We start from the raw sequence: 19,800 nt of genomic DNA, 5'->3' as shown, positions 1-19,800 counted from the left end.
CATATGTATGTGATTAGTCATAAATAACTTGTGTCGTGATTAAAATATTCTCGGGTAATTCACTTACGCGGATTTTACGCCGATAAATGTGAGGCAATATTATGAGAGCCGTATATATAATGGAGGGATAACCCTATCTATATCGATTTTATTTTTCCACCTAGTTATGGAAAGACTAGTGAAGTATACTTGCACCTACTCTGAGCATATCAGACTACACATCGGTCTGTCCGTCTCCGTCATTACACTTTTTCTGGTGTGTCTGTGTGCGAGATTTTTGTGTTCACATTTTCAACAGGTAACGCTTAGAATTAGTTGTTCGTGAACACCACCTTCGAAATATTTATTGGCCTAAATTTAGAAGGTTACTTGGTTATCTATAACTTAAATATTACTTTCTATAGGTAGTTCGTATTTCATTAAAAAACAAAAATCTATTTGCAACGAATGTTTTTATGTTCGGTATTTACAGTGATGAGCTGGAAAAATTGTCACAACCGGAACGCACCTAATTCGCAAAAAAGGTAATATATTTACAACACAACGTTTACAAAAAGTTTTGTCTGTCCTAAGATAGAGTCGAAGAACTGCAATGAAATTCGAATAAATTACCTGAAATATTTCCGTGTAAAATTACAAGAATATTAATAGCAATTCAATACAAATATTATTATTAGAACGGTATGAGGTGATTTTTCATGGGGTCGTGAAAACATCTATTACACGTCACTGATGTACTAATTATTTGCGTGATGTGAAGTAAAAAGAATTACGAATTATGGGGCAACAATACATAAATTATTAACCAGGTTTACCAAAGAAACTAGAATTTTTGAAACATAATTTTATTTTAACAACAGGAACGCAAATGCAATAAAATGTCTAACAACCGGAACGCCGCTCCGGTGCGTTCCGGCTACAGCTCATCACTGGTTGGATATATTAAAATGAGCTCATACTGTATTTGTATTACTGATTCAGATATCATTTCATTTTTTTCTCCTGGAAGCTCTGACGTCACTAGTTCTGACGTGGTAACTTGTCCTCGACATGCGGTCAAAGCGTGCTCACGTTATGTGGCGTCGCCTGCGCCAGCTTTTTCTTGATACACAGTTTGTTTTGAAGGATACTTAGTCTCCTTATCATTTTTGAGGCGTATTTGTTTTAGCAGAGTTTAGAGGCGTGAAGGGGGCGTGTTTGGTTGACCAACTAACATGAGGGACGTTATAAATACAAGCGCGAAAGATATACCGGATCGCAGTCGACACGCGGGATACACATTGGTTGGATCGTCATGGAAGTTTTCTGACAAGGCAAAGCTGAGTTCCCTCTTACAAATATTTCTGCTACTCACACAATGCGGAAACCTGTATGTACACTAACGAGCTGTTTCGTAAAAAATAATTCACAATAATAATAATAATTCCACAAAATACGGTTATTTCGATTTGTTATTTGACGCGAATATCTGTTTTAGATAAGTAGACGAAATTTAGGGCTCATCAAAAATATTTAGCCCTCGTTTCGTCGTACTCTCGATAAATGAATTACGTTAAACTCAAGTGAGTTCAGATGCAACAAATGTTTATTGAAATGCGACGAAATATTTATTATAATTGATTGTAATCTTTTTTAAGTGTTCATGGAAACTTCAATGTTTATAAGTTGGGGTCGTAGCAAATATATGTATGGCGTGTTATTCTCCAATAAAATTACGACAAAGAGATGCTATCAAATTCCCGGGGGGGATGTATAATTTATGTAGTGGTTGCAACTTGCAAGTATCGTGTCACAGCGAACGAACAGGTTAAAATACTGCGAGTTTTACACTTGTGTTATAATATAACTGATTTGTCACATTTTCTATATTGATATTCACTTAATACCTCGCTAAGAGTTAATTGCTATGTATAAGGTATAGGCGACCGATACCTACCTATTGTGTACACGTATCATCTCGTGAATATTGATCTATTTCCATACGATCGTCCCCTTGGGAATGATCACTCATTTGCCTGTTATGTGATGTGGAACGAAGCATAAAATGCCGGTGCAATGAACATGTGGTGAGTGTTGTCGCGAAGGGCAGTATATGGGATGACTTTCGCTTTCCTTGTGTATCGGCAGCTACTGTTAATTAAACGTATCCGCGACGAATTTTTGGAGTGTTGTTCATAGTCAGGTAAATTCCGCTTAAAGGTTTACTATATAATCTTAGATCTCTAGAATAGCTTGACAGCTAATTTAGCTACAGTGTTTTTTTTATTCTCATTCTAGTACATAATCTATCCGTTACAGCTGGGATGTGATATTCATATTTACATGGGTCTGGAGTAATAGAACTGTGGGGGCGGTAAATTCTGCCGGTACTGGTGAATAGCTAACCAGTTAAACGTATGAGGGACATGGATGCTGTTAGTATGAAAACTTTCGCGTGGAATGGTTTTCTCTCGCCAGGCTTGGCATGCACAATGATATTTGATAGGCATTCACCGTACTGTTGATTTATTATAGTGGTCAATAAAATCCGATTAATTTATTATAGATGCGGTTATAATTTAATTACTAGGGTTAAAAACTTGAAATAGACTTGAATCGTTTTAGTACCTTACATTACAAGAAGTATCGATTCCGAAACGGTCGTGATATGGAGTCTTATAATTCCTATAAAAAATAAACAGGGTTAGACCGGCACGCTGGGCAAATACGAGCAGGTTTTGCGGATTAGAATGCCGTGACGCAAATTGGATTGCGTAATTTGCGTGACGCGACTACACATCATAGGGATGGATAAATTCTAGATTAGATATATTACGCAATGATGTGAGAAGTGTAGGCTGAAAATCTTAGTGAAAAAAATTGTGTCATGTACATTTAGGTATAAATCTAATTGTAAAACATCCAATGTTTTCGATCAGCTTAATATTCTCAACATGTCAACGTGTAGATTGTAACTTGTTTTAGCATGACGCATCACATGTTTATCATTTGAAATATTTGATAATCTTATTAGGTTTTCTCAATGTTTTCTCATCATTACCAGACAATTACTACTCTGTGAAACATGAGCAAACGAAACTTGCTCAGGTACAAGTAATTTGTTCGTCAATTTTCATCTGTACGTCCCACTTCAGCACCTTCAGCCTTTTTCTCGTAGTCATAAACGCGGTTTGGAATACGTTTAAATCTCTCCGTGCGCAAAAAAGTTTGGAGGCTAATATCGCGTACAGTCGTACACTAAGCAACTCTGATTCGTCATGAGTTCATAACAAAAAATCTTGCTATTTTACAGTCGCAGCCTGTTTATCTATATATACCGCTAGCGGTATAGTATTAAAACTTTAAACTTCTAATTGACGAACCGCATTTCTACATCGGACGTCATGGAAGCAACTACTATTGCCACAAGTGGAATGACATTCACGGACTCGACAATCGGAGGTGAGATTGGCAGAATTGCCAGTGAATTTGAGTTTTCGTTATTTTAAAACAAATTTCGATTATTTATGTACCTGTTAAATTACAATGAGACCCCCGAATTGAGAGTTCGTCGACGTATCCCGGGTTCAGATTGCCCACCACCAGACCCGGAATGTAATAAATTGGGTGGGCAAGGACAAAACGGGAAGATTTTTCGAAAAATATTAGCCAATTACATATCGTTGGATATCAGCGTATGCATGCTTATGCAGTTCCTTCTTCAGAAGAAAAGGCGTAAAAAAGCGTTGTATAAATTCTCTTCAATACATTTACCACATATTAGCGATCAATGCCGATTAGGGCCCAAATTGTTTCCCCAGAACGAGTACGACAATTGACGATTTTTTTACCGACACGTGTCACGCCAGAGTCGCCGGGATTACCGACACAGACAATCCGAAATACGGTAATGACTCTGACGACTCAACGATACGTGTTTGTGCAAGACGATAGTTGCGCGTGGTTACAATCGCTGCCCAATACCGACTAATAGTGAATAAACCAGTGAATATTAATGATCAACCCCACAACTATAGAAAAATGAAATTGTTCTTGTACGTAAATGGCTGAAACATTGCTTTATTTTCAATTCTTTTTGCGTATCTGACACTTAATATTAAAGAACACAATTCTAAAATCTAAAGTATTTACAGTGTCTTATTTAAAGCAGTGAGAGTTGTTCCAACTATGCTATTTCTATGGCGGCCATGTATTTTTGATCATACTTAACGACGATTCAGCATTCTTCCACCCCCTTTGGAACAGTTCACGTACCCCTTGGGGGGTAGGAAACTCTGGAATAAACGATACGTAATTGTACAAATACTTCTGAATTATGAGACATATTACGCATAAAATTGAAATGATACAGCAAGTTATATTTACTTTTCCATCACGAAATAAATTGCTTCAAAGTTGTAATCTGTTTGATTTGTTGGAATGTTATAAAACATATTTCGCATTCTACAGCGATTACTGTGTCTGTGATTGGTTTTGGGGAGTAAAGCAATTTTAATATGCCGGTTCCAAATGATCCAACTTTATTAATATTCTTTGCGAGAAGCTATTAAAATTTTAATATCTCCAAAATGACAACATTGTTATTGGCCACATTAATCTCCGTAATTAAAACTGCCCAGTGGCTATTTTTATACGCTTTTGAAAAATTCGTAAGATTTAGTGGAATGTCTAGTTAAAAAATTATCTTATCAAACTGTATAAAAACTAGCTATTTTTATACGAAGTTAGAAAAATTTGTAAGATTTAGTGGAATGTCTATTTAAAAAATTATCTTTATATTAACTTACTTGAGATAGAGTGAAGACGGCAACTAATTTTTCTTTTGCAACGACCAACTTTTATACAATCCACCACATATCGGAGTGTCGTATGAGTCGAAGATTAATCGAAGTTTCCGACGAAAAAAAAAACACTGAGTTGACCTTGTATTTCACCAAAACAATTATGCGCGTACGCAATAGTTTTTTTTTTCTGGCCAAACTTTGGGGTTCTCAGAGTTGGGAACTGGAGTATATATTTTCTTCAACCTGAAATCGGGAGTCGATCGTTTTCATCTGCTTGTTATATTTGATCTTTCAAATATGGCCGTTTGGCACTAAATTCCTATGTTAGCGCAAGTACATACAAGAACACAGATATCGTTTCTTTGTCGTTTTTTTCTTTGCTTTTAGATAAAAATCCCTTTCCTTCCCTGATAAAAGTTAACTCACTGTTTTTCTCTGCGAATTTTCTTCTGGTGATTATTATCCGTCCCTTCAAGTTGTATAATTGTATTATCCATAAATACACTTCTGAGAGTTTCTGTCTAACTAACGGTGTAACAAAATGATACGGCGGTAAAGCGTACTTAACACATGCCTGTAATGAAACGCGGAAAAAAAAAATTTGTCACGTAAAAAAGATATATATATATATATATATATCAAAATTTACTTCAGCCATATAACAGCCTATATTCATCCTACAGCTACTTTTACGTCTATTGCAACCTGGTCAACAGACGATCTGCTATGGACTCTCATCTTTGGATTTATCGTCGCCTTCATCCTTGCTTTTGCTGTTGGGGCAAATGATGTGGCCAACAGTTTCGGAACTACCGTGGGCGCTAAAGTTCTAACCCTGAAAACGGTAAGTATAAAACTTTTGGACAAAAACACCCTTACATTTGGAAATCCAAAAACAAACTACCATTTTAGGCGTGCATCCTCGCCTCCATTTTCGAAACGCTCGGTGCAGTTTTGCTGGGCGCAAAAGTGGGTGAGACAATAAGGAAAGGCATCATCGACATTACCATCTATAATGCGACTGAGGAAGGCCGCGAACTGCTTATGATTGGCGAGGTCAGCGCAATGACTGGTAAGTGTTGCGGATACTATTTTGAAAGGCAGCCCCTATAACCAAATCCGCAAGACTAATATCCGCTATAAAGCCTTTTCCGTTGATTAGCGGAATTTTATAGCGAATGCTTTTAAAAATCGAACCAGTGACGCAGAGAAAGTTTTCATTGGTATATTCACAAAAAGAAATATATATCAAAATATATTTCAGTCGGGTTGTTTCAAGAGGTAACGTGTTGCCGTATTTAACACTTATACCACTGAGTGTATGTGGCGTGGTCATATCTTTAAAAATTGCTTTCATCGCATATTTATAAGTACAAGAAAAGTCACATTTGAATTCCAAATGTGCCCCTATTCCCAATGGTGTTAGAAACCGACCTACAATAACCGAGACCACCGGTGCTGATTGATTTGAAGTGGCCAGTTTTAATAGCTGTATATTTGAATGGAAGTCATAATTAGTAATATTTTTAATGATAAACAGGAGCAGCAATCTGGCAACTAATTGCCACATGCCTTGGATTGCCAGTATCAGGAACTCACAGTATTGTTGGTGCTTGTATCGGATTCTCTCTTGTTGCTGTTGGTGCTACAGGAGTCAATTGGAAGAAACTCGGACTCATCAGTAAGTCTATGTCACTTGTTTTTTTATCTAAAATATGTTCATTATGTAATTATGTTATATAAATCCTAGCCTCCTGTATAGTTTGCACATCGACTATATGTTGGATTTATTTTTCAGTTGGTAGCTGGTTCATATCGCCTGTGTTATCTGGAATTATGGCAGTTTCTCTTTATATATTCGTATCAAAATTTATACTGGCAAAGGTAAGATAATTTCTGTATTTCTTTTATATTTGTATCTACTGTTTTTAAAATCTAAGCAATTGGTATTACACCAAGATATGTCAAATTAAAACATATTTGGCTGATTGTATATAATTATGCCGAATTAATTTCAATAATAATTCTTGCATCACACGCATTTCACTTTAGCAAGTTTCCCTATGAAACTAGGGCTTGTTCTAATCTAAATAATTTGGAATGCTTTGATTTTGCTATGTAGTACTTGAAAACATTCGTCTTTAATATTCGTTATTAATTCACATCGATCCAGAATAATCTATATTATTAATATTCATCCCATATTTGATTTATATTATTTTATAAGAGTAATGTTAATTAAAAAATTTGATTAGAATAAAGAGTTGCACTAGCTGCTGGATCAATTTAAAAAAATTCACACGAAAACGTACCACGCTTGACACTGTTTGCTTTTCTCCAAATCTACCTACGTACGGACGAAAAATATTGATACGGTAGTTTGGTGTCTTCTTAATCACATATAGGATGGAAGATAGAATTTTCATAATTATCTCATGAAATTTAATATAGCGATTGGCGATCCAATTAATGGATTGGTTTAAAAATCTAATCAAACAAGAAAGGCGTATTAGTTATTACACACGTTTCAATACTATAATTAATTAAATGCGATCGAATAATTTTCCGCTTAATTTTCCTTTTTACTTAATTTTCAGGATAACCCTTTGCAAAATGGACTGAAATGTTTGCCGTTCTTTTACGCCTTTACATTCGGTATCAACTGTTTTTCGATTTTCTATACGGGAGCTCCACGTAAGTATCTTTTTGCTATACCTATGCTCAAATCCGATCAAAGTGGAGTAATAAATATTTTTCTTAAGGGCGTTTCACCCTCTTTTCCATCTTTTAGTAGGCAAATATGTCGCAAGTGTTACTTTGTTTTATCTTTTATGAGCGATATGCCTCGGTAATATTACAGTTTTAGACTATATTACGACTATATGAGAAAGGACAGGAAGGGTTTAGATTCTCTTTAGAACATATATACAAAACAACACAAACGGACATACTCAACTCAAAACTCGACTGCCCTGTTCTCGGAAAGTTGGTAATAAAACAGCTTGTCTTTTCCACAACCCGAGGACCAATAGCAACAATTTTTATTTTAAAATAAAAAATAAAAAAATATTAAAAAAATCACATTTTACTCACAGTACTTGGACTGGATTTGGAAGTATGGATGGTTGTATTAATTACTTTGGGACTTATGATAATCGTTGGGGTTGTTGTTCAATGCGTGGTTGTTCCGAGGTTGAGGAGAAAAGCATTAAAAGGTAATTAAACTCGAATTTGTTGTTTCGATAAATCTTAATCTCATTTTTTGACGACCCTGACCCTTTTTCTCGTCAATGCGTCATGAAAGTATTCAAAAATTGTCTATTTTTATAACTGTTATAAATTACTTTTATTTATTTTTACATTATTTTTAGTTTAAAAGTGGGCTAAGTTAGGCCCATACCTAACTAAGTTTTAAAATGATAAACATCGGCGGTTGGAATTATACTGTTTTTCAACGCGATATCGCGATAAATGATAGATAAAAGACGGGGATTAATTCAGTAACATTGAATCGGCAATTTTCGCATTGATATTTCGAATATGAATTCGAGAAAATCAAGGAGAGATAGTCGTCGTTTACCGACATCGTGTTTTCTCTATAGTGTTATGAAACTGAATTGCAACAGGCATTTAAAATGCTTCGATTTGGATTGTAGGACGCTTTTCTTTTCTCCTGATAATTCATTTTTTAAATAATAAAATTACGAAGTTGGTGGTTTCGCAATACTCGGTTTTCGGATTTTCTGTAACCTAATTCGGCACAAATAGATTGATAATAATAAGTTGAAAAAGGTAAAAAAAAAATCAAAAGTCAGCAATTTCGCTTGTTTACCGTACTTGGCTGAACCGATAACTGATGTATCATGAAGACGGTCTTTTATTTAGCCAATAATTCAGGTTCATGGGGATAAACTTTTGACATTAACATAACTCTGTCTGGTGGGTTTAGGGTTTTAGTTTCTCGAAAATGTGAATGGGCTATCTTTTTTCTCTGAAATTTCGTATATTGCTATTTATTTTGTAAATTTTGAAACTAAGCATTTCGTGCGACAGCGTTAAAAATAGAAAACATAACAATCAATATTCATTTTTCACCTATTTAGATTATTTCTCGTTTTGAACTAATAATTTTATATGCTTATTCTTGATTATTTAGATTCCCTCATTTTATTTTCGCGATAAAGAAATCACTATAAAAATTACTTAACTGTTATACTCAAAAATAATATTGTACCGTATTTATTACAGGTATGGATATCGAATCTTTGACTGGCCTTTCAATGGTAAAGCGTCGGTCATCTGATGACACAAGCCCATTTCAAACCCCGACAAAGTCACAGAACAAAACCGATTCAGTACTCAACGATTCTGGATACCAAACGCCTAACGATCCAAGAAAAAGAACGGTGGGTTGGATCATTGAATATTAAATACAGTAAATCATGATTGTAAATTTAATTATAGTGTATTATTTCGATGAATTTTTTATACGGCGAATCTTCACACATTTTTCTCTTTGACAAAGGCCATTGCGAGCTTCCACTTATATCTTAGGATATGGAAATATTCCATTATTCTATATTAAATGTGATGAAAATTCGATATAAACGATAATTCGAGACATTAATTTTAAAGATTTTAGTATTCTCATTAGGAATTGAAGTATAATATATTTGAGTGTATTCGGTATTTACTAACGCCTATTCGTAATAGTCGCAGTAGATCTTGGCACTTTATTAGTCATCGGTAACTTCACTCAGGGATCAATCTTTTTCATTTTTGAGTGAGTGTGCTTTGAGTAAATTTCCTTGCGTAAAAAAAATTTTTTTTTTATAGAATATTGTCGTCGACCAATCTGACTTTCCTGTCATCATCGGCGATGAATCTGCAAACGACAGTCTTTTGCAGCAATACGAAACCGGTACGTTTTCTTCTTTTGCAATTTTATTGCAATTTGTGAAATCCTATTATTTAGTTTATTACTTTGAGGTAAAAACTTCGAGGTAAAAACAAAAACGGCTCAGGCCATGAGTAAGTAGGGCTTGCAGGTTTTCGTGGTTACTTAAATTGAGACCGAAGGACAAATCAGCACATAGGGGAGTGGCTACTGTACTTCTCTGCGGTTGATTTAACACCACGAAGAAGCCATGAGTCGCATGCGTGGTATAGTCATCCTATTTTGTCTGAATGTCGCACATTTAACAAATATTTGATAAATTCTAACTATGTAAAGTTATGAAATTTTTAAGACTCGGGAATATTTCGAACTCTGGTGAGGTATTGTGACTTTACTTTTGATACGTAAGTAACGTTACTAACCGCAATCTTAACTTAATAAAAGTTTACTTTGGCCACACCTACTACTTTTAGTCAATATTGGCATAAGTATTTTCCTCTACTCCGCGACGATGGGCGTGTTATAAATTTCCATTTCGCTCAAGCAGTTAGTTATACGTGAATATTAAAAATGTTATTTTGTCTGTCTCTAAGACGGTGCTATATACTTTATTGGAGAATGTCCTTGGACATAACGATGATACTTTTACGTGTAGTTCATACATGGTGTGAATATATACTGTTCGATAGCCATTTCTCATACTGAGCGGTGCCTAGTTGGGTAACCATCGGGAATACTTTGCGTCTTGGTATCTTGATTGGTTTAATATTAAATTGTTAAAAAAACGAAACGAATAATGTGGTATTTAATATTTAGATGGTAAGGATAATCCATATATATTGGTTTATATCTTTATTATCGAACGCCTCAAGATACGAAAAATATTTTTCTGTTTCCTAAAATTCCCGATTTCGACACATTTTTCGTCGGTTAATTTCGCCAAATTTCCGAAAATTACTTTGTATTTAAAATATCGTTGATGTATTAGGTACCTAAAACTTTTATCAACATGAAAAAAACGCCATGGTGCTTTATTTTTTTCGAAGATGGGAAACCCCCCCCCCCCTTTTTTTTTCTCCTTCTTGTGGTAAATATGAAAATCCTAATCTTAAAACATCAAACTACCATATTAATATGTATGTTCCGTCCGCACGAAGTTTAGAGAATCAAAACAGTAAACGCGTTGAATGTCAAGTGTCAAGTACGCCAATTAATAACTGAAGTGTTATTTGCTAAATGTTCAATGTCAAGCCTATTCCTTGTATACTAACTATATCGTAATCAAACGTTTTCAATTTGAATCAATTTTTCGAGTACGGGCCATTAATGGATCTTTCTTCCGTGCATTGGCTGGTTTCGCAATACTTAGCCAATAGGATATACGTTACCGCATGCCTCCGTTAGTTACTGGATTTTATTGGAATTTGACCTAAAAGTTACGGAAGTCTGCATAACAAAAAATCCGACCTTATCTATTGACCGTACATGAAACGATCATAATCCCGAACCTATTTGGCAATTAATCCTAACCGATTCACATTTGAAATTTAACGCGCCATTTTTAAATATTCAGCAACTCGGTACGTCATTGTTGAGGATACGACAGACGGTGCTTTTTGACCAACGGCCGCGCGCTCGAAACAGGATCACTCGGAGTCTGCGTGATACGTGTGACGTCACCGCGTGTCCACGTCATTCGTCGGGCCTCGTAGCAACGTGACACACGCATGACAGGATGTGTTTATCGATTGGAATGTTCTAAGCAGCGTATGTTGAGAGGTAGGTGTACCCGTGGGCTGATTTCCAATTGGTCTTTGAGTTTTGTCGTCGTACCAAGGTTTTTGGCGTGATCTATGTATGGAGTGCGCCAGAAAGATTTGCATTGGTGCTTTCTGTATTTAAGGTCGGTGTTCTCGGTGAAGCGAAATTAATTCTGCGCTGTGAAATTAGGTTCTGAAATAGAAAAAGAATGGTAAATTTGAGCAATGCCATCATATTCTTCAGTTCGTTTTTCTTAATGCTGCAGCGATCATAATTTTTTGTCTTTACTCGCCTCCAATGGCATACATGAACGAGATTTTTAAGGACAAGATTGCGTGGTTACACCTCTACTTATATATTTGCATTTCTTTCGCGCCGCGTGTCCATTGTGGCATTTTCTCGATTATTTCGATTATTGTGTTTGTTACTTTGTTTAAGGTTTAAACTAATAACTATGCGCAATGACGCTTCAGCTACAATAGCTCTGCTTCGAGTTTCCTCCAGAAACGGGCCGACAAAATAACAATACGTGCGCTCATAATAATAAAATTAAAAATACGACTGAAAAAACTTTCTTAATGATTTACATTTAATCTAGTTAGTACCGCACTAATTCAACGTAAAAGTACTCTCCTTCTCGGTTTACTGTAGGTCGTAGAACACATTCACTTTATCTATGTTATTTTATCCAGATGGGAGGTAAATTGTCGTACTCTAGCGACCTTGGTATGAATGTTGTTCTTAAACTTCTTGGTATTTCAAAACAAACTCGGTTTATCGCAATAGTTCACGCGCCATTAAAACAATTCTGAGTCCAAGTTAATTTTCTCCCCCAAAATAGAGTTCAAGGGGGTTGGGGGAAATCAACAAGGAGTGAAGCCTGGTTAGTAAACACTTGGCCATGGAAAAATAAGTTAAAAATTGAATATTTCATCATGTTTTTGACTGAAAATTAAACTGCTGAGATAGCGATATTTACTGATGTGCATTAAGCGATCAACGGCGTCTATTTGAAGAATTTGTATACAAAATAGAATTGTTAGTCACCGCTCGTTTGTGGTTTTCAGTATTACCCTCAAAAATATTATTGCAAAATTCGTAACGTTTTTTTTTCAAATAAGGTGATTCTTTGAAATTTTGGGCGCAATTATTCTGTCTGATGGAAAGTTGTTACCGCCAGGCTTACTCGTGGAATGCATGTATAGCTGGTAATAAACAATCAATGTATATACATACAAGTCAAGTCAAGTCAAGTTTATTTTTTCCAACCAGTAAAAAACAAAAAACACATGCAAAAATATATAGAAAAAATGATATTTAAATTACTGGGGAAGGGAAGCCGCGGGGAACCAAAACTGGTTATCGAGCTGCGACACCCACGGTTCTAACACCTAGTTTGACAGATCGGGGAGAAGAAATTCAACAAATAGATACCATATAAATTTTACTAAAGAGCTAACTAATTGCAATTGTTATATATTATTACTAAAAATTACCGTGCATTAAATGTGCCATAATAGCAGCGAATAACGGGGGATTTCCCGTTTGCATAGACCTAGCTGTAGCGAAATGTTGTTCTGTAGAATAACTGGGGAATTTTGAAGGTGACCTGACCACAACGTGGTTGTGCTACATGCGAAACATTGACTAATTCCCTCCTACTTATTGCTATTATCCAAATTTAATTGAAAGTAAATTGGCAAATTTTGTTTGTCGTGCAGTATAAGATAGATAGATGTGCTATATCAAATGTTTTACTAAATATTGTTGGCCCGGCGGCCTAATGCTTTACGCACAAGACTCAATGATTTATTCCTTTCGGTTGCAAATCATGACTACGGCCACAACCACGGTGTAAAATAATAACAATTTTGGGAGACACCAGGCCAGGGGCCGAAAATTTTGCCCATCTAGACTGGCGGACCATGTGCGTGTGATGTAAAAATTTTATGAACAGAATTTTATTTACAGTGTATTATTTACAACGGCGAGAGTGGAAAACAATATGCCTCGTGCCAAAAATAGAGAGAAATTATCATTTGTTTGTCGTTGTTAGGGCAGTTTAACATATTCTATTTTCATTAAACATTTACAAAGCTCTTGAATCTCCGTTATCCCTTTTTCGTGTCGTCTCGAACAACCAGACGTTTCTTATTTGCACGCCCCCTGGTGTACTACCGTAAGCAAACCAACAAACACCGATTATGTTATCGCTCTTTTTTTTTCTTCAGAAATAAACGACAAAGACAACAACTCAAGCACAGGCGATAAAACTTCAGAGGCCGATGATGACATGACGGTAAATTACAATTATTATTATGTTTTAAAGCAACCGCGAAGATAAATTAGGACTTTGGACTTAGGGTTATTTTGTTATCTCAGGTCAAAAAGTTCCTGATTAAAGTTAAACAAAAAAATAAATCGGGTTTCGACAATAAAACACGTTCAAATTTGAATCATGTATAAACCACATAAAAATGGAAATATCAGAATTAAATATACTTGGCCTATTCTGTTATTTATAACTTTTATCGGAACCAAATTTAACCGAGTTTATGATCATCGAGGCAATAGATGGTGACGATTGACGAATACTTCAAGTCGAGCTAGTCGCCAAGTTCCAAAGGTCATTTTACCAAACGCCTATGAGGCAAAATAAAGCTATAAATCTTGTGTTTGTTACGGTACATAAATCGACTTATTGTTATTTAGTGGTGGCGATGACCGAATGGTTAAAGGGTTGGTCTTGACTATGTTGTTATCGGAGGTTTCAAATCTTCAGTTTAATTCCTATGTATGCCACCTCACTCATGTATAAAAATTGAGTGGAAATGAAATGATTCCAGTTCTTCCACAAAAAAACGTTCTTCAGTGACTACTAGTACATAGCCGTATTCAGCATAAAAGGCGTGAAAAGCGCTGAATAAAAAAAGAATTATAACTCTAACTTGTATTTGTTAAATTCAGACTGAAAAAGGTTGCCTTTATAGGTACCTGATCCCATTTTTCCAACATCAAATATACCTAAAATGCGTGTAATATAGAACTCGTTATTTTTTATATTTTATGCTTCAATTTAGAAATTGAAACTGAAATCACCTTCAATAAAGAAATCTGAATCTTACGGCGATGACGATTCGGCGTACGAAGATCCTATTATGAACAAGGTAATGTAAAACAAGAGAGCAATGTTCAAATATATGCACGTGAATGTAAACTAATAATATGGCTACTAATATGGCAAATGAAATATCTGCGAAATGTTAAAAGACTTGTGTCGAATGTCATATGAGAGCAAAATTTGGGGGTGATATCGGTAAATTAGAAAAAAATAATAATACTGTAATGGCTAAATAATAAGAATTTTAAAAAATAAAACAACTCATTCGACGCTGTATATAGTTTTTCGCTTTAAACTAGGCCCGGTACAAGCACTGTTATCTAACGATATGCGAGAAGCTATCTTTCCCGTTCGGCATTGCCTACCTAATTTATTACACGCTGGGTGTCGTTGGTTGTCGGCGGGATCGTAAACTTTGCCTTTAGCACTGGGACAATGCTTGATAACCAGCGCCAGCCTTTGGCCACTACTACCTGTGCTATCGTAGTGGGCTGCGCGCTCATTCTAAGCCTAATTTTCAGTTAATATTCTTACCTCTTTGTGGACTAGGCCCAGCGCAATCTGGCCCGGCAATAGTTAATGCTGGCTCAGTTGATAATCCTACCAGTACCGCCTCAATTCTACACTATATGGTGTCTAAAATTGAATAATATCCACCGAATAACATAGCAATACAGCGCTTGGTGGTCAAATAAAGATTTCCCTTTTTACTAATCCTAGTCGCAATTGAAAGAGCCTTCGATAGACAAAACAGACAAACTAGATGAAGACGACAAGGAGGAAGAAGAAGATCCACCATCTGTTCGTTTGTTATTTTCCACACTTCAAATCTTAACGGCTTGTTTTGGAAGTTTTGCACACGGTGGTAATGATGTCAGGTATGTTCACTGTTGTAATTATTTTTGTGTTCAAATTAAAACTAGGATTCTGGTGGCAAGTTTGCTAACAGAATTGACTCATCTTGGGACATGTGTTGAGTGTCGTTGTCTCGGGTATTCAACGATATAAACTATGAGGTACGGCGTCGCATTTATTTCCAGTATCCGTGGGTTGGACTTAGAGTCAATTCTTCTGCATTCCCCGCAGTTGGAATTTCAAACTTGTATAAGTGGGAGTCGGAGTCAAATGTTTTTGTCAGGAACTCAAAAAGGCAATAAATACAAAGAAAATTTGAACAGGAAGATGCTTCCATGAATCCAAGTTTTTGTTGATAACATTTTGTCTTATTCATCTTATTCTTTTCAGCAATGCAATTGGGCCACTCATCGCACTTTGGTTGATCTACCATTCTGGCAATGTTGTTCAGAAGGCAGCTACACCGTGGTATTTGTTATTATATGGGGGATTGGGGATCATTGCTGGGCTGTGGATTCTTGGAAGAAGGGTGATCAGAACGATAGGAAGCGACTTGACAAAAATCACACCTTCCAGGTATGCTAAGAATTGAGATTGGTCGCTTCGGTATTGTCCAATCCTTTTAGACATTTTAGTCAGTGGTTCCTAATTCATTCAGCGCCACAGACTTCTTTGTTTTTTTGAGGGCTTTAGACCCCTATCAAAAGCAATTAATATACAAGTGCCGCGGCGCTCCGGAAGTATTCGTACCAAGATGACGCACAACCTGAACAGCCCTAACCTGGTACTCATACTATGTTCAGGTTGTGCGCCATCTTGGTACGAATACTTCGGGAGCACCAGTGCCGCAAATAAATCATTGTCAAACGCACCATTGATCTGATCAAATGACAACGTGGATAAGGCTTGAGGAAACGAACCTGTTCGTTAATAATTAAATGAATAACATATTTCGTTATGCTGTGAGCCTAGTTGCCCTTGATTTGTCATCTTTCCAAGTTGCTCTACATTGTCGAATGGCCAATATTTTCATTTTGCCATTTAGGTTACTTGTACTTTCAAAGCTCACGTACCCCCTAAAATATATTTGTGGCATTAATACTAGTTATGTATCTGCTGCAATTCTGGCCGTTATGATAAGTCTATTCTTGTGAATACTCATGCGATTTTGGGTATTCTAAATTGATTTTTATGCTAGTCTAAAGATAAAACAACAATTCTAATGTCTGGATTCTTAGGATTGATATTTCTCAAATATCACTGCTTTTGACTTAAACTGACGTTTTCACTGACATCCTTGCATTATAACTGGATATACCGATATAATATTCCCCCTTTCTCACTTTTCAGGGGTTTCTGTATCGAGCTTATGACTGCATTGACTGTACTAATTGCCTCAAACATTGGAATACCTGTATCAACTACACATTGCAAGGTAAGAAATCTGTTTAGACATGAATATTTCTACCACCCTCATGATGTTATACGAAAATAAATTCCACAGAATGAGTGTTCGTAGAATGGGAGTGTTTTTACTCTATCCCGCCTTTTTTTGAGCAAAATCAGTGCCCAGTCAGATAAGATATCTTACCTTACGGTACACGTACAGGTGCTCTTTATTTAAAAAAAAAAAGTCTTAACCGATCATAATATCTTAATTTCGTTGTTCATTTCATTTAGGTTGGATCTGTCGTCTCTATCGGGTGGTTTCGATCCCGCAGTGCTGTAACTTGGAGTACTGTACGTAACATTGCAATCGCTTGGTTTGTCACTGTGCCAGTATCGGGGCTAATCAGTGCCGGAGTGATGTATGTGCTTCTACTGATCGCCACATAACGAACCTTTACTTTTGGTACCTCGGCTCATACATGGTACATAGATAAAACTACATTTGTACATGCCCCATGCCAGAGCCTAGTGCTACTTTTTAGCTTTTCTTGAACAAAAGAAAGTTCTTTTCACACCAAAACTTTCCAGAATATCAACTATGCAAGAACCAATATCACACCCAAAGACGAATTTTCAAGAATTTTTTTATTTTCAAGAAACGAGAAATAAGATATAGAAAATTTTGTCACATCTGAACAAACATTACCATTGTAATAATTTTTTATCAAATCTGCCTAACTAGATTTGACGAAAATCTTGTAATTCATTTCAAATACTTCCAACACTCGCTACCTATTTCCACACATACGTATCCAACTGATGCCATATGAAGTAGTTTTACACTGTTTAGGACGAAATTGGCCTGAAAACTTCACAAGAATGACAGGCTCTCCAGAAGTGTATGTACCCATATGAAGATAACTGATTTTGTTCGCCTACTTTACATCAAGTTGTGTAAATGGACTGAAACCTATATTCACTTAGCTAACATAGCCAGTCCCCGAACTCGTAATATAACTAAAATTGGAATAAAATTGTGGCCCGACGCTAACCTGGCACATACACTACGGAAGTACTGAATGACAGGTATTTTCATTGTCCGAATTCCCGTAATATGTTTTATAAATAGCAAAACATCTAATTCTACCTTCATTTAAACCTCTTTAATCTTCAGGTGTACCCTATACATACCAACTGTAGTGTTCTGAATATTGGAGACACTTTTATTTGAAAGAATTTACAATGTTTCCTATATAATGCTAGCTTATATTTGAGATATTACATTGACATTTGTACAGTACTTCACTCGCTCGCTTGCAGTACACTCGCTCGCTATCACGTTTTTAATGTGTTTTCCAGTATGTCACAAAAATGATATAAAAATGTAAAAGTAGGAGGTGCTATTTTGTTAGCTTTGTGTGTGAGAAAAAACTTATAAGCGAAATGCTTCTTAATATCCGAATTGTTCGGAATCTGAAATGGCGGAATTTCGAGAAGAATTCAAACCTCATTTTCTGTTTCTATTCATTCTGTGTTTTTAATGATGGTAATTTTTGTTGTCTATTTTCTGATGTTTATTTTCCTAACTCAATTTTCTGTTGATTTTTTTAAACTGGAGCGTGTTATCAAGATTGATTAAGCATCCCTGTCATGTTGTGATGATGAAATCAAATAGATAAGTTCTCTTTACACGCATCTAGTTACATCATATTTTGTAATAAAATGAACTGAAATACACTGGTTTTATGTTGATTATTGTTTTTAATTTACTTGGAGGTGATACAAGAATATGAATTAACGCTGGCCCATGATGGTTTATTCGATACGCGGGGTAATAACCAAGGCTCCAATATAGCCAACACACGAAGGAAAAGTTGTCCTTCCCGTTACATGAAATTGCCTCTGTTTTATATTGATGTTGTAAAATGTGAGAAAGTGTTATTGCCTGTTTGCCACACGTTTGATGAAGTGGAGGAGTTCGTCTTCCGTGATAGCGTTTTACTGCAGAATTTTGAAATAATTTATTGAATTCTACGATTAGAATTCAACCGTTGCACAATAATCGAAATTCATTTAAACACCTAGAACGCTTTTTTCACTCGACAGATTTTTCAACATGAAATGTTGATGTAAATATTGACTCCTCTGTAACTTTTCTATTTTCCCTATACCCATGTAGAAATTGAAGAACTTAGTTGTCGTTCCGTCTTCGGAGAAGATTTAGTTGACCTTCTGTAATCTGAAGCGGCTTCGGAAAACTATTAAATACCTACAACAAATCTCTCAATGTTCTATCACAGTGGTTCCCAAACGAACGAGAAATCAAAAAGTTGTTGTTTTTACATCTGGAAAAATACACCACGTGTTAAGTATTTATAGAATAACGAGTATTTGTTGATTCAACTCATTAACGACGTAGGAAAATAAACCATTAACACGATGTTTTCTCAATCCCACCATAGTGGTAGATATTTTCATTTTGCTATTGTTATTCATCTCATGACGCAATTTCGTAGGCTAGCCCACAAAGCCCTGCATAACTACAATAATACAATACAACTTTATTTCTATCTTTCGTCTACAACACTGAACGCGCATAAAAAAAAAACAATAGACATACAATGGCGACAGAAGAGCCGGGAAAATGGGCAAAACCTAGAGAACGGTCATAGCGAACGCTTTAACCAGCGTGTGTGCCCATTCACAAACACTCACACAAGTGAAAAAAACACATCACGACAATCTAACTAAAAGAAAAGTTCATAAACCGCATACATGAACACGAGAAAGTTATATTCACGGGCTAAGCTTACTTTTACAGTTGTATATAAGTTTGGTGGGTGAAAGTGGTGAAGATTGCGAAATAAGTAGAATGAGAGGTATGTGTTGGTGCATGTGCCAAAATGCGAATCCCAATAATGAAATCTAAGTGATTAGCATCAGCTGCTGTTTTTCTTAGTAAATAAACAAAGCTAAAAAGTCAACAAACAAAT

At 35.8% G+C, this 19,800-nt stretch overlaps 1 protein-coding gene across 1 annotated transcript; it reads left to right on the top strand.

Annotated features, from left to right (window-relative positions):
• The first annotated feature begins 3,292 nt into the window (after window positions 1–3,292).
• LOC120339345 (sodium-dependent phosphate transporter 1-A-like) lies at window positions 3,293–18,559 on the top strand. The gene is made up of 15 exons (XM_039407450.2): window positions 3,293–3,441; window positions 5,468–5,628; window positions 5,697–5,856; window positions 6,325–6,465; window positions 6,583–6,668; window positions 7,382–7,478; window positions 7,880–7,999; window positions 9,033–9,190; window positions 9,621–9,705; window positions 13,674–13,741; window positions 14,523–14,609; window positions 15,284–15,441; window positions 15,809–15,994; window positions 16,769–16,853; window positions 17,099–18,559. Exons 1-15 carry the CDS (start codon window positions 3,384–3,386, stop codon window positions 17,252–17,254), a joined length of 1,806 nt encoding a protein of 601 aa, XP_039263384.2. The 5' UTR covers window positions 3,293–3,383; the 3' UTR covers window positions 17,255–18,559.
• Window positions 18,560–19,800: the final 1,241 nt, after the last annotated feature.

The sequence above is a fragment of the Styela clava genome, chromosome 9 (genome assembly GCF_964204865.1).
Source record: "Styela clava chromosome 9, kaStyClav1.hap1.2, whole genome shotgun sequence".
In the NCBI taxonomy this organism is placed as follows: domain Eukaryota; kingdom Metazoa; phylum Chordata; class Ascidiacea; order Stolidobranchia; family Styelidae; genus Styela; species Styela clava.
Note: the sequence above shows the minus strand (reverse complement) of the source record. Positions and strands in the feature narration are given on the sequence as shown.